This window comes from Petromyzon marinus, chromosome 13 (genome assembly GCF_048934315.1).
Source record: "Petromyzon marinus isolate PM22_M1 ecotype Great Lakes invasive population chromosome 13, UKy_Petmar_22M1.pri1.0, whole genome shotgun sequence".
Lineage (NCBI taxonomy): Eukaryota > Metazoa > Chordata > Hyperoartia > Petromyzontiformes > Petromyzontidae > Petromyzon > Petromyzon marinus.
In genome coordinates this window covers 6,090,380-6,105,284 of record NC_133679.1, presented here as the reverse complement: position 1 = coordinate 6,105,284, position 14,905 = coordinate 6,090,380, and the positions used below count along the sequence as shown (strand labels likewise).

At 44.8% G+C, this 14,905-nt stretch overlaps 1 protein-coding gene across 2 annotated transcripts in view; it reads left to right on the top strand.

Moving 5' to 3' along the window:
• The first annotated feature begins 5,576 nt into the window (after window positions 1-5,576).
• The window catches only part of LOC116941894 (tight junction protein 1-like), a 257,022-nt gene continuing 247,693 nt past the window's right edge, over window positions 5,577-14,905 (top strand). For both annotated transcript variants that reach the window (XM_076066812.1, XM_032953222.2), the window contains exon 1: window positions 5,577-5,834. In XM_076066812.1, the coding sequence (XP_075922927.1) occupies window positions 5,636-5,834 (199 nt within the window). In that variant the 5' untranslated portion in view covers window positions 5,577-5,635. The remainder of the gene's footprint in view (window positions 5,835-14,905) is intronic.

The window sequence follows — 14,905 nt, the reverse complement described above, 5'->3', positions numbered from 1 at the left end:
TTGACACCGAAGCAGGTCACATAGGGCTCGTGCCATCTGTTGGCAAGGTGTGCGGGGAATGTGCCACAAGTTTCTGGCAAGGAAATATGGTCAGGTAACCTCTTTATTGCTGTTGAGTCAGTCAGGAGATACTTTACACGACGCAATTTTACACATTTTATGTCAAGACGTGGAATAAACCCATGTCCTAAATATCTCAAATATATACAGTTATGTAACATATTTATGTTATGTAACATATTTACATGAGATGTGTTTTAACCAAACATTTTTCAAGTAAAAATCACCGAATGTGAACGCTGTAAATGTATCTTATTTCCACCATTTATTCATTGTAATCTGGGAACAAAAACAATATCTTCATATGAAATGTTACTTTTATTTCCACTTAGCCTTAACTTGACTGCCCTTACATTTTCATGAAATAGCATATGGGAGGTCGTGGGTTCGATCCCAACCTTTGCGCCTGCTGTATATTTGGAGCATTCATGTTTCTCTCCCCGTAGTCGCTTGGATTTTTCTCTGGGTCCCCGCATTTTTCCCTCCACATTTAGAAACATGTGTTTAGAGTAATTGTCTGCGATACATTTCCACGTGATAAGCCACTTCGTTGAGCTATAATTTGTGGCCAGGTCGCTTCTAAAAAAAATAACTATATAGCTCAGTGGGCATTACCTGGTATAATAAAAAAAATGTTTAGTTTAAGAAATTGCAGGGGAGTGGCCATGTGGTTAAGGATCAGAGCGGTGAGCGTGCAATTCAAAGATCCTGGGTTTGTATACAAGTGTAGTGAGTCACTTCAGATACACTAATAGTAGGAGGCATACACGTTTATTCTACACTTTCCACAGTATAGGGGATAACTATATACGAGTCAGGACAGCCGGCACACTGCCTGACCCAACACCGCCGAGGAGGTGAAGACGGGGACGAAGACTTGTGAAGACGACGGGTCCCATTCCCAAACCGCAGCAGCCCCGACCCAGCGTCGGGGCCTCCCTTTTGTCCTCCCCGGCGTGGCCTGGCTCCACCCTCGGCCACGCCCCCTTCTGGAACCTACCGAAGGTTCTGGGCTCTGCCCCACGTGTCCCCTCTGTCACCTTTACCCTACATCCGTTCCTATCACCTGCCCTGCTGGTAGACCGGGCTACTACACCCACGGTCCCGCTCTCTACCAGTAACCAGCACCACGCGCCGTCGTGACCCATTCTATGTCACTACACAAGCATCGGCACTTGATGAAACTGGTTTCTCACGTGTAGCGAGTTTATGGTCTCAGCCTGGTCAGCGACGCCTGCACAGACAAACACACCCTATCACGTTAACGTTGGTCTTTCCCCTCATGTGGCAAGAACACAGCCCTCAGACTTTAAACGTTCGCTTTGACTGCCATGCGGCGAGCACTTATAAGGCAGGGCACGTGGCACAGTGCAGCGCCTCTTGTGTGGTAATGAGATGGCTTGATTGGATCTCAGAAGTATCTCTGTGTTATCATTTCATTGGGCCGTTTTCTAGCACAGGGTGATGCACTGTTGAGACACACTTGACGACACCAGGAGGACGAATGGAATATTAATTGCTGAAAAAGACAAAAAAATTAAATTCAAAACTCTGAGATTATGTTTTTCAAGCTCTACCCGTGCTAATCATAGGTGCGGGGAAATTGGCCAACCAATTATCTTGGGGAAACTCTTTGCCAACTCACACATTGCGCTTGGTTGACTGCTGCTTACATTCCTGGTGTTGTGCATCATAATGAAAGCCCTTCCAGGCTTGAGCGGCTCGTGTGAGATGCGTACATCACACGGTTGCGCGCACCGTTTGTACGCAGATTTCCCTCTTGTCCATCAGCCTCTGGAGCTATTTATGTCATTATCATGCAGGCAGCAGACCAGGTGCAAACACAGCATTATCATTCCAATTAATTCAAATTTGTCTGGGTACAGCTGAGCCTAATTCGCAAGTCTTTTTTTTTACATAAGATATTTGTTGTTGCCTTGAGCATCAATTTGTACTTACTAATTATTCTCAAAATAGTGACCACTGCCGTCGTAGTGAAAGGATATACTGCATGTTTTTTATTTCATTGTGAATCACTGCACGTCACCGCAAATAATTTGGATCCAAGTATCACACTCTTATGGGGGTTTCTATGCAATTCAGCAAGCCATTATATGATAAATATTACCCTCCACTAATGTACCTAGACGATATTTATTGATTGCATTCATCAATGTATTTAACGTCCATGTAATTTACCTGAGAACAAACACTGAACATCTTTGAAAAAAAAGCTTCATAGCTCATCAGTACAAATACAAATTTTGGATTCTGAATTACTCCAGCTTTTTAGGTGTACAAATATTAGCAATGCACAGCCCAAACAACTTGCCAATTTACACATTTAATGTTCATTAGGGGGAAATGACTGTAGCCTTCCCTCAATAACCACGTGACCCTTAACACTGTGACCCAATAATGATGAATTAAGGCAATGGTTTGAGTGTTTATTTTGAGCGATGTTATGCCTGCTCCATCGTTGTGCACCACGCTAAGAAGTCCTGATGTGTGTGCACGTTTTGTCCTTCCCCCACACCTCCGATTAGCACGGTTGGCTATGTACGGTGCGACAGAAATTCTAAATACATACATAAGTGACGCCGGGAGTGGCGAAGCCACGGTGGCGAGATATTAACTTCCTCGCCTGGGATGCAGGAGGTCGTGGGTTCGGTCCCGAAAAAGAGCTATATGGCTCAGTGGGCCTTACCTGGTAAAATAAAAAATAAAAAGTTTTTTTTTATATATATATTGTTTAGTTTATGTAAATAGATAAGCAATGAATACTTACCGAGTCTAACGACTGTTGAGTTAAAAGAATGTGATCAATTCCCATTGACGATGTGCCACGTGGAGAGCTGACGTCTTGGGCACGCATTCTGATTGGAGGGTGGTGAATGGTGGAGAGATTCGTTTTCAAAAGCCCTGGAAAAGTGAAATCTACATGAGGAGTTGGTTGGTTGGTTGGAGGAGCGTTAGGGGGAACGAAGTGGGTGACGGAGAAAGTTCTAGAAGGGTGGAGAAGAGGCTTAAAGGAGCTGGTAAGAAGACGTTTGTGGCACATGAACGGAGTAATTCCTGAACGTTGGTGCATGACGCGGGTTGCACGTGTTGAATATGAATAAAGGATTGAGCTCCAATACCTACCCGACTGGAACTCCTTCACACGTGTAAGACTAAAATTATGACGTGTCGAGCTAGTCACGACATCGCTCCAACTTGGACATCGATTGGACAAGCGAGTGCAAGCTTCCTAAAGAGTGTCAAAACAATTACCATTGCAAAATGTGGGGCTGAAACAAAAGCCCGGGTGTGAGTGTTGAATCCATATACTGGACATGTTTTTTTAAAAGAGCTTTACAGCTCATCGGATTCTGCCATTATGACGAAAATATTACATTTCTGATGTTTGTTTTAAGCAATGGACGTTGTGTCCCATTCTGTGTCATTGCATTTTATGCCCCGATCAGCATTGTGACAGTAAGTCAACTAAGTCAATTAATTATAATCAACTACTTTACCTGGCCCCCATTAATGAATGGTGACCCACCCCCAAATACTTCCCGACCCCACATCTAGTGTGCCGCAGTTGATGATGCCGATAACGTCAGCATGCTCCACCGATCACCTCCTCGTCCAGAGACGCACGTTGGGAAGAGAGGTTATCACATTTTTTTCTGCACCAAGCATTTTCGTGTTATCCGATTCGTCAAGTACCCATAATTTGGTAGAGTTATCGATCACTTGAGTAATCGGTTCGACAAATTCATCCGCCCCGGCAGTACATTGTGCTCCTACGGTCAAAATGACGCGGAGATCCGGCGGAGAATCGGCATGGCCTCCTGCTTCGTCTTTCTCAACAGTGCAAGACTCGGTCTTGCAACCAAGCTATGCATCTACAACGCTTGCTTCCTCTATGTATGTGTGTTGAGCTTCTTTCACATCGTACATAGCCAACCATGCTCATCGGAGGTACGGGGGGAAGGACAACACACTAAACAATAAGGGCCGTTTGCTGTCTTTCCCCGCACCTCCGGGTAGCGCGGTTGGCTACGTACGGTGCGAAAGAAGTTCAACACACATAGTTGCACGTGACTGCTCGGAGAACTTGACGCTGCTTGCATTGTGACACCAAGCGCCATCGAGACTTTCCGTACGTGCCGTCAACGGCTCGTGCCGCCCGGGACACTCTGCGGCGATGGCAAGACGAGTGGGCCACACGTGGGCCACACGTGGGCCACACGTGGGCCAGCACGACGCCGAGCAACAGCGGTCGTCTGTATGAACAGCGGCGTCGTTGTGTTCGGTTTTGCTGTCCTTGTCCCGCACCTCCGATTAGCACGGTCGGCTACGTACGGTGCGAAAGCAGTTCAACATACATACATACATCCTTGGGGTCAGGTGGTCTGACTTCGTCACAAATGTCGCCGTGACATTCCGCGCTGGCCTCTGCCCGAGATGCAGGACCTCACCCGACGCTGTCGTCTGGCCCTAACCCGGGAGCGTAGCTCGTCTTCCACCGGACGTTCGGGCTCACTTTGCTCGGAGGTCGACCGTCGAAAGTGGACGCCGAGACAAACCGCGACCCTACAAAGGCTCGCCACCCCAAGGGGGTTGCCACGCTCGCACCTGGCGCTCGAGCATCAACGCGCTCGATGATGTTGATGATGGTGCAGGACCCTTGGCTATCGAGGAGGCCTGGCTAGGGGGCGATGGATCGCGACACCTGGAGGAGCGGTTTGAAAATAATCCGCCGATAGCTTCGCGACTCCTACTGCAGCTCTGCAGCGGACCTCGCATACTTGTGATGAATATTGCTCAGACATAACGTGCAATGTTAACGATTCATTTACTTCAATGTACTATTATTTTAGTTTCGTGGTTACGTATGAGCGCTGTGCTATTCTGTGTCCCATCTCTAAAGACAACGTTTTCATCGGAAGAAGAAAAAAAATGCCGCGTTTAATTTGCACTACTCTCGAGCAGCCGACCTCACTTCTTGATTGCACTCCGCGCCCGCTGAAACTACCGTGGCCGAAAAATGTCACGGAATGTGCAACAGTTCTCCTGGCGCTCACGAACTACGAGGAGCATTCTACTCGTGAAAACAATATCACACTTGCGGCTCAACAATCAGCCCGTTGCCAAGCTTGGTAAATAGGGAGAACCGCCTCCTGCTAATCTCCTAAATGTAAGCAGCTTAGTAGATTGTCAGCACACATATATATACATGATAAAAACTAGAGCTTTGAAGTTACAGTTGAGACAATGAGTTTTTGCTGTCACATACATCTCCATCATATTCCTACGTTCAGTCCCTTTATTCTGTATTCCCATAACAGACGCTTACTTGAGTTACAATGTGGCACACAGACCTACATCTACAGAGGCTTTCGGTTATTTGGTAATCCTCTTATGGTTTTCTAATTATATCGCCCGACCACCAGCATCTGCTGGGAGGTTTACTCGCCTCGCACCCTGCTTCCCTGTCAATGAAAACACGTCTCGAAGTGCTTGTCGGGTGCCTCCTTTGAGACGAGCGTCTCTCGATAAGTCGTGCGCTGAGCAACATCGATCGATGGCGGAAGACAGCCGGAACATCCGCTGCTGGGGCTCCTGCTGCAGCCTCAACCGGGAGCTGTTGCGTGCCGATCACGCCGATTGGACATCAGGGGGCCTGTGGGAAGAGCGCAGCGCCGAAGGAGCGAGCGACGCTTTCAATGTGCCACCGCTGCCACACTGCGCTGCCTGTGGACCTCCAGACCCACTGTCGCATGGTTCGTATTTGTTTTCGCAGTCGTGGAAACGGAAGTCAGTCCGCTCACGACTCTCGGCGCTTTGTGTCGAAGGCACGTCAAGCGTGCACGATGCACGATATGGGTTAGAGAGGGTGGTGAGAGAATACATGGCTTAGAATACAGTCCAATTCTGATGGGGGGTTTTTTTTGTTCACGAACACTTAACGGCATTTGGTGTGGTCCAGATGGCTTGTGACCCCCCCCCCCCCCCTCCCATTTAATTCTCTATAAAACTTAATATTTTTAAAGTAAGGTTTATTTTTAAACAGAAAATGTTTGAGGTCAATCAATTGGAGGTGACGAGACATCTGGACCACCCTGCAGAGCGTCATTCTGAATGTTTTAAATGTGTACCTCCTTCAGAAGGCGTATCGCAATGTTACCGTTTTTATAGAATGAGTTATAACATTTTCTTTGGTTCTTTCGGTAAAGTCATGTAGATAGAAAAATAATAATATAAATAAAGCGAATAAAAATAAAAATGATTTAAAAATTTCATTTTTATTTTAGAATATTTTTTTATTTTATTTTTTATCATTTGTATTTGTATTCACTTTATTTTTATTTTTCTATCTACGTGACTTTACCGAAAGAACCAAAGAATATGAATTCCTGCAGTCACGAATGTCAAAATGTTTTATATCTGTAAGTCGTATCGTGCCTTTGAGTTTGTCTTAACATGGTGCACAGAGTTGCGTCTGAGAGGTTTTATTTGTTGGTATTCCTGCTACGTACAGAGAGCTTCGACAGAGCTTGAAGAGAAAGACTTCTCTCGACATATTGAAAGCCGCACTAACATTGAAATACAAGCCCTCTGCTTAGGGGTTAGAGTCCGGTGAACAGGGGGAGGAGGAGGCTGGGGGAAGAGGGGTGAAGGTGAGTGTAAGGACAAAGGAGGTAAAGGATTCAAGATTGAAAGGTAACATGTGAAATATTTATGAAGGCGGTTGAGGCAAATGTTATTATTCACGTTACGGTTTTTTAAATATATATTGCTATGGCCCCAGATTTGTAATTCAAGTGACGTTTTCTAAAAGTGGAAAAAAATGTACGCAGCCAGGAGGATAGTTATTACCAATGTAAATGCAGCCAAAATATACGGTAGTTATTATCTTTCATTAAAATAGTGCGCTGGGTATGAAACTGACACTGTCATTAAGTTGTACACATCGACCTAAAACATACTGGACTTGTTGATGGCATCATTCTAGAATAAAATGAACACACGTGTAAAATTTTGATTTAAAGCTTTCGTGACTGCAGGGATTCATATTCTTGGTTCTCTCGGTAAAGTCACGTAGAAGGGAAACAATAAAATAATACAAATATAAAACAATAAAAATTCTCACGACGTTTCGATTGCAACACAAGCAACCATCATCAGGTGTGAAAACCAGAGCTGCGGTTTTCACACCCGATGACGACCGCCCGTGCCGCAATGGAAACGCCACAAGAACCTCACTGTTTCATTTCCATCATTTCACCATTTCCCCTCTACGTGACCACACCGAAAGAACCAAGAACACAGGTATTAAGTTATATTCTTGGTTCTTTCGGTTGTTGTTGTTGTTGTTTCCCTTCTGCGTGACTTTACCGAAAGAACCAAGAATAGAACTTAATACCTGTGTTCTTGGTTCTTTCGGTGGGGTCACGTAGAGGGGAAATGGTGAAATAATGGAAATGAAACAGTGAGGTTCTTGTGGCGTTTCCATTGCGGCACGGGCGGTCGTCATCGGGTGTGAAAACCGCAGCAATAACTTTTTTCTCATATCTTCTTGCTGTGGTTTTCACACCTGATGATTGTTGCTTGTGTTGCAATCGAAACGTCGTGAGAATTTTTATTGTTTTATATTTGTATTATTTTATTGTTTCCCATCTACGTGACTTTACCGAAAGAACCAAGAATATGAACACACGTGTGTCTATGCAATGACCGTCGCGTGCAAACAATGAGCACACATGCTTGCTTCACTCAAAATGCAATATACAATTGGTACAATTTGAATGCACAGCACCGTGACATCGCGTTTAAAGCGCCACTCGCGTCTTAAGACGCCATAACAGAGAGAGAGAGAGAAAGTAAGAGGGCGTGTTTATTGCATAGAGAGATGCAGTTCAGTCTGCCACAGGCAGGAGGGAAGAGGAACGGTCTTGAGCCTGGCATTGAACACGGGAAGCGAACCAAAAGCACAGTTTGTTTGGGGGAGGGAGTTCCGATCATCGAAGGCTGCAGAGGTGAAAGAATGACCTCCGGCTGAGTGGAGGTTCGACTGGCGGCTTGCAGAGTGTGTAGATCGGGCTCGGATCCAGCTGCTGTTGGCTGCGAGGGCGACTATGAGCTGTTGTTGTGTGGGCCTTAAATATCAGCGATGTTACCGCTAAGGGAGAGTGAACTTGAACGGGCTAAAGCGGGGGGATCGGCAACCTGCAGCTCCTAATCCGCACTTGAAGGGACTGCTTCGTGACGCTACTTATCAAGGACCACCGCCGTCTCGTAGTCACCACAGTCCATTGCGGCTCTTGAAATATCGAGTGGGGGGGGGGGTGTTTTTTTTTTTTACAGAATTCGAACAAATAATGGCTCCTCTTGTTATTTTGTTGGCCGACCACCTGCGCCCAATTCGGCACAGCGCTGGGACCCGGCCTAGGGGGGAGTAGAATGATGAGATGAGACGGGAGAGGCAGGGAGATTGGGAGGAGATACACGTACGTATCAGAACTCGGAGATGGGGGGGTGACGGGGGTATAAAGAGGTCATTGGTTAGAGGGAGGCACGGGCGAGTCCGTTGAGGATCTTGGAGTTGCTCAGTGAGATCTTGAAATCGATCCAGGGTTGGATAGGGATCGAGTGGAAGTATCAGATGATTGGGTGGTCTCTGCTGTAATCCGTGGCGCTGCTATTGGTTTTGGGTATGAACCCTCAGAAGGAGTGGAGATGGGAGAGCAGTCATGGTGTGGTTGAAGTGTGGTGTGTGTGTAGTTGAGGTGTGGTGTGGGTGTGGTTGAGGTGTGGTGTGGTTGAGGGTGGCGTGGATGTGGTTGAAGTGTGGTGTGGGTGTGGTTGAGGTGTGGTGTGGTTGAGGGTGGCGTGGATGTAGTTGAAGTGTGGTGTGGTTGAGGTGTGGTGTGGGTGTGGTTGAGGTGTGGTTGTGGTGTGGTTGAGGTGTGGTGTGGTTGAGGTGTGGTTGAGGTGTGGGTGTGGTTGAGGTGTGGTGTGGTTGAGGGTGGTGTGGTTGAGGGTGGCGTGGGTGTGGTTGAGGGTGGCGTGGGTGTGGTTGAGGGTGGTGTGGTTTAAGTGTGGTGTGGGTGTGGTTGAGGTGTGGTTGTGGATGGTGTGGTTGAGGTGTAGTGTGGTTGAGGGTGGTGTGGGTGTCGTGTGGTGTGGGTGGTGTGGGTGTGGTGTGGCGTGGTCGAGGTGTGGTGTGGGTGTGGTTGAGGTGTAGTGTGGGTGTGGTGTGGCTGTGGGGTGGTTAAGGGTGGTGTGGGTGTGGTTGAGGTGTGGTTGTGGTGTGGTTGAGGGTGGCGTGGGTGTAGTTGAAGTGTGGTGTGGTTGAGGTGTGGTGTGGGTGTGGTTGAGGTGTGGTGTGGTTGTGGGTGGTGTGGTTGTGGTGTGGTTGAGGTGTGGTGTGGTTGAGGTGTGGGTGTGGTTGAGGATGGTGTGAGTGTGGTTGAGGTGTGGTTGTGGTGTGGTTGAGGTTTGGTGTGGTTGAGGCTCGTTCAGTGGAATGACGTTTTGTTCTTAAATGGCATGTTTTAGTGGGTGTTGGCTCCAATTTTAGGTCGTCATTGCCTAGCTGACCAATTTAAGTCGACATTAGTCCACGATAGTCTACTGCCATCCACATGATGCGCATTGCATCTGCAAAGGCTCTTAGCCTTATGCAGACCACCTGGTAAAAAATAACTGCATGCATGTTGCACAATTGAAAATCTTGGCTGTTGGTTGGTGACCTGTTAATTCTGTTTTTTTTCTGGCCGGCACTAATGTTTCTGTCGTGATGGGATTTATCACCGTTTACCGATATTAGTTAACGCAGGTAACCAACTCTACTCCGCTGTTATCCATTATTGATATATTCAGAGGTCTCGTAACAAATATGACACCGACTTTTTCCTCCGATGGAATGAGATTATTACTTTACGATTTCAGCGGATGTAAAAGTATCACAATGGCGTTCATGACAAACGATTGTGTGTTCGTGGACACATTTTTGTGTAAGTGACCATCATTTGCCACTAGGGGGTGATCATGCACTTCCTAAAAAGCATTGCTATTTCCACGTCAAACCAAGAAAGAGGCCCTTTGTGTAAAGCTCTCCATATAACTGAATAGCAAACTCCGATAAACAGCCGCAATTGGATTTCTTTAATCTCGACATTTACCTAGGTGGCGTAACGGGGCTGCGGTTGATTAAATCCCAGTCACCGTTAAATTGTTCCCTTGTTGAAGACGAAACCAACGTAATATATTTCACTCGGATTCATGCATCGCATTGCGTCCGTGTTCACTGTGGAAATCAATGAAGCGTGAGGCTTGAATTGTATTAAGAGGTGAAACATTTCCCGCCTTGATTAGAAATAGTAAATAATTGTTATATAACTCAAGCAATGCACAACACGTATAAGATTAGATAATAAACACTATGTTGTTACGTCACCACATATCAATGCAAAAAAATCTATTTTAAGTCCATCGGCCTTGTGGATTGCCAGACCAACATCGACCGGCAGGATTTGTTTAAACAAGCAAACACTGATCTGGAATGGTGTCGGCGCCCCGGGTTGCATCGCCAGTGTCCGGCCTCCAGCGCTGTCCTCCAGACAGTCTCGTCCCTTCACCTGATGAAGGCCGCGTGTGTTGTGGCCGAAACGTCGTGAGAATATTATTGTGTTATTTTAGTTTATCAATTTATTATTTTATTCTCATTCTACGTGACTTTACCGAAAGAACCAAAGAAGAGTGTCCGGCCTGTTCAACATTCGCTCCTGGGTTACCACCCGTTATTGGCAAAAGCCCTCCGTCTCAACCAGTGGCCCTTAACCAATCGTCAAAAGAATTATAATGTCAATAAATACACAGGGTTTGATGAAACAAAGCAAGTTGTACTTACGTGCCCGTACTCAATGTGTATTTTCGATTATTTACCTTCTAAAAAAATCTGGCCGCGTCTCGCACCCCCAGAAAGGGCATCTCGCACCCCCAGCATGCACCCCAGGTTAAGAAGAACCACTGCTCTAAACGTTCGTCGCAATGCTCCACAGCAAAACACGGTCATTTTCAGCGTTACGTGAAATAATTTAACGTCTAATATTTACTCTCTGAAATTGTATACACATTTTACTTTTTGTTTTGATTTTACAACTTCGAAATGCAATTGTCAAAAAAATCTCACTTTGGTACAGGGCACATGGAACATATATTCTATGGTTCTTTCGGTAAAGTTGCGTAGAGAATAATTAAAATATAGAAAAAGATTTTTTTTAACGAAAAAACTGAAGACGTTTCGATCGCAACACAAGCGTTCGTCATCCGCCTGATAACCGCCTGATGACGACCGCTTGTCACGAAAGTTTTAAATCGCAACATATATTGTTTAGTTGTCCGTTGAAAAATATATGTAAAATGTACTAATTCAGTTGAAACCTTCAAATTGCAACTATAGCCGTAAAATAACCGGTGTTTTTAGCTCACAGACGGGCAAGGAACATTTCTGCCCAATTGCCGGCAAACACTGCTGGTTTCATTCTGGTCACAAGATGGCAGCATTGTACAGCGGATGTATTGGTATAAACATGCGCATATCAAAGACAAAGATCCACCGTAAAGCCTTCGCAGACTGTTGGTGCAAGTGCTTTTTAATCAGCACACGTGAAGGCCAGCACGACACGCGAGGGGGTGGGTGGCCAGGACCACCTTCGGCCGCCTTTGTTTCCCGAATGGCGATGTTCACACACTTTCACGAGGTACTCGTTTGAGGCTGAGTCGACCTAGGGGAGGCCCACCCCACACCTTTCAGTTTGGTGAAGTATGGTTTTTATCAACGCCCACGACCGAAACGGAGTGGGATGCCTTCCATCCAACGATATTGGCAAAAAGCTCTATGCTGACTTAACCTTTTCTAAACTCTCCTTAGTTAAAATCAACCCAGTAAGCATCGGCAGCTGCATAATATACATTGTGTTTTGATGCACATTCGAATACAATGACATTGCTGAATCAACCACGTAAATTAAACAACAAAAACACAATTTTTTTTACTATCGCGACTAAGCACGCATTTGCAACAAATGTACGGTTATTTGCACAAACGGTACGCTAACACGACAGCTGACAGCAGGCCTGGATTAAGGTCACTGTGGCCCTTCAGCCAAGAAACCCCTTAAAGCTTCGTGTACCCTCTCTCTCTTGCTGTTGGAGTCCGCATCCACACGCCTCATTTTTGAATCCTGTGTGCCCACGAGCAACCGGCTGCTCCAGCTGCTGGTTAATCGTACGTTGACGAGCAGGCTCCCCGCGAGGGGTTTAGTCGAGCCCTGAGCTCATTATTACGGTGAGCAGTCGAGGAAAGTTCTGAAGCCTCCCCTGCGTGTTAAGCCGAACAACGCGGCATATCAGCCATGGTGGTGGTGATACAGCGCCCGGAAGACACTTGGGCTGAGCTGAGCGTTGTTATCACTGATATAGAAAATATACAGCATCGTATTTCCTTCTACTGGACGCCTAAGATGTGTTTCTTGTTCGTTCAACAAAACAAAAAAAAACATTTCAGCAGTTTGTTATGCATCTAAATTCATGCAATCATAAACTTTCACGGAATAACAGTTAGCAGGAGATACCATTCATCTGCATTGGATTTACTGACAAATTGTTACTATTGTACAATCGTACATACAGAAATGTTAACGGGTGTCTCCCATGATTACGCTGAAGATTGTATGCTGTAGTATATTTCTAGAGTAAATTCATGTCCCCGAAATTTTCATCCTAAACAAAGTTGACTAATTGCAACGCAGACATTCAATACGTGAAAACTACGCAAAATAATGACCCCGTAAGATTATAGATTCTGTTCAACTGTTTGTAAAGGGTAATACATCCTCTTTTGAACAAAAAGCCAACTAAGTTGATTTATTTTGTAAGTCCCTACCATGGGTTTATTCTAAAATAGAAATCCCTCGCACAGAAAAAATATAAATCTTTATTGTCACATATCTGCCCCATTGCTGTGCATTAACCTCAAAAAGAAGTATCTGAGGTTACATTTCATTGGTAACGTGGCTCTAAGACACATGTACAAACATTACAGTGTACATACATAACACGCACATTCTTAGTGAAAGGGAAAATGTTACGAAATATATTGTGTTTTGAGAGATGATGTTATTTTATGAAAGTGGAAGAGTTTATATTATTTTGTAGAGAACATATTGATATAGATTTGCTTGAGGCTAGATCTGTTATAGGATGGATGTATTTTGCAGTGTGGCAGGATGCCTCATCGTTGATTGCGATGTACTTTTGACCCAACATATTTCCATCAAAACTGAAACCATGAAAAACACCTCGTGTGAATCGTATTTTTTATTTATCTCTGCTTAAGCACTGCAGGCTGCTTTATATGTGTGTTTGATTCCAGCGTAGTTAGAAAACTTAGGATTGAAAATTTACTTTCATCATTTAACTTATTCATATTGATGCCACAAACAAAATTGAGGAGTCCATTATATATAAAAAAAAATCTACATGTTTCCATTATGCTGTCAAAGTTCCCATAATTATAACCAATTATACATTATGTTATGAAATTAAATTACTGTATTCTAATTACACTAGCCTTTTTGCCCGTCCAAGGACGGGTGTATTGCGGTAAATCTGAAACTTGCAAGCGAAAATCAGACCGCGACGTGATATGCATTGTATCCATTCGTGTGCAATTTGTAAGGGCGCGGTGACACAGACCTATTTCATTTTAAGGTTATAATCCCTTGTTCATCACGACGTCCTTTTTACTTTGATGTCTCAACAACAGCGTTACGGAGATCACGTGACGTGAGGGTTCTGCCTTTGTAGTGAGGGTTGTGAGTTGACGCCGTGGAGGGGCGAGGAGGCGCCTCGGCCCCCCATGTGGAGTGACGTCAGCCGAATATTATTATGAATGGAGGGGGGGTGTCCATTTGGAGGACGTCACCTTAATGAATATTAATGAGGGGGGCTGTTCGATGTGGAGTGACGTCACCTGATCATTAATGAGGGGGGAGGGTACTCCATGTGGCGTGACGTCATGAGCGTTAAGGACAGACATTCCTGGGTGATTATAGTAAGTATAACAGAATTGAAATTCATATTTTTTGGTTCTTTGGGTAAAGTCACGTAGATAGAAAAATAATAATAATAAATAAAGTGAATAAGTAAGAATTGTAATTACATAATCCAATACAGTACAACGCCTCTTATTCACGACTGCCATTAACTCTCTTCCTATTATCCACCACACCTATCGGGTCTGAGAACACTTATATTTTATGAAACCCTATTCTCCCCTATAATCTGTAATTACACACCTTTTACCCAGACCGGCATTGTGGAGCGGCTTTCTATGAATCCACAAATATTTAGCGAATATGCGGAATTGTGCAGAAAATTAATTCTTGTATCCACAGGCTATCCGCAATGTTTCTGACACTATAAACACCAGCTTCTTGGCCACAAATGTTTTATCATTTTATTGGCCGTTACAATTGAGACTGCTTTACCCATGAATGAGGGAGTTTGTCCATTATGAATCATGGTTATTTTTAATCATGAATTGTACAATTGATACTCCGACTGATGCTCCTGTTGTTGTGGAGTGACTCATGCAGCCGGCTATGGCTCTAGGGTTTGGTGTTACATGTTATTTATGTAGTTTATTGTTAAACATTCGGTCACAGTCCCTATGATCACTGTTACATTGCATTTATGGCTTTATTTTGGTGATTTCGAAAACGTTTTTTGGTTTGGCCATGTTTTTGTTTATTGTAGTACGGAGTTAGACTGATGGCCTTAGTCA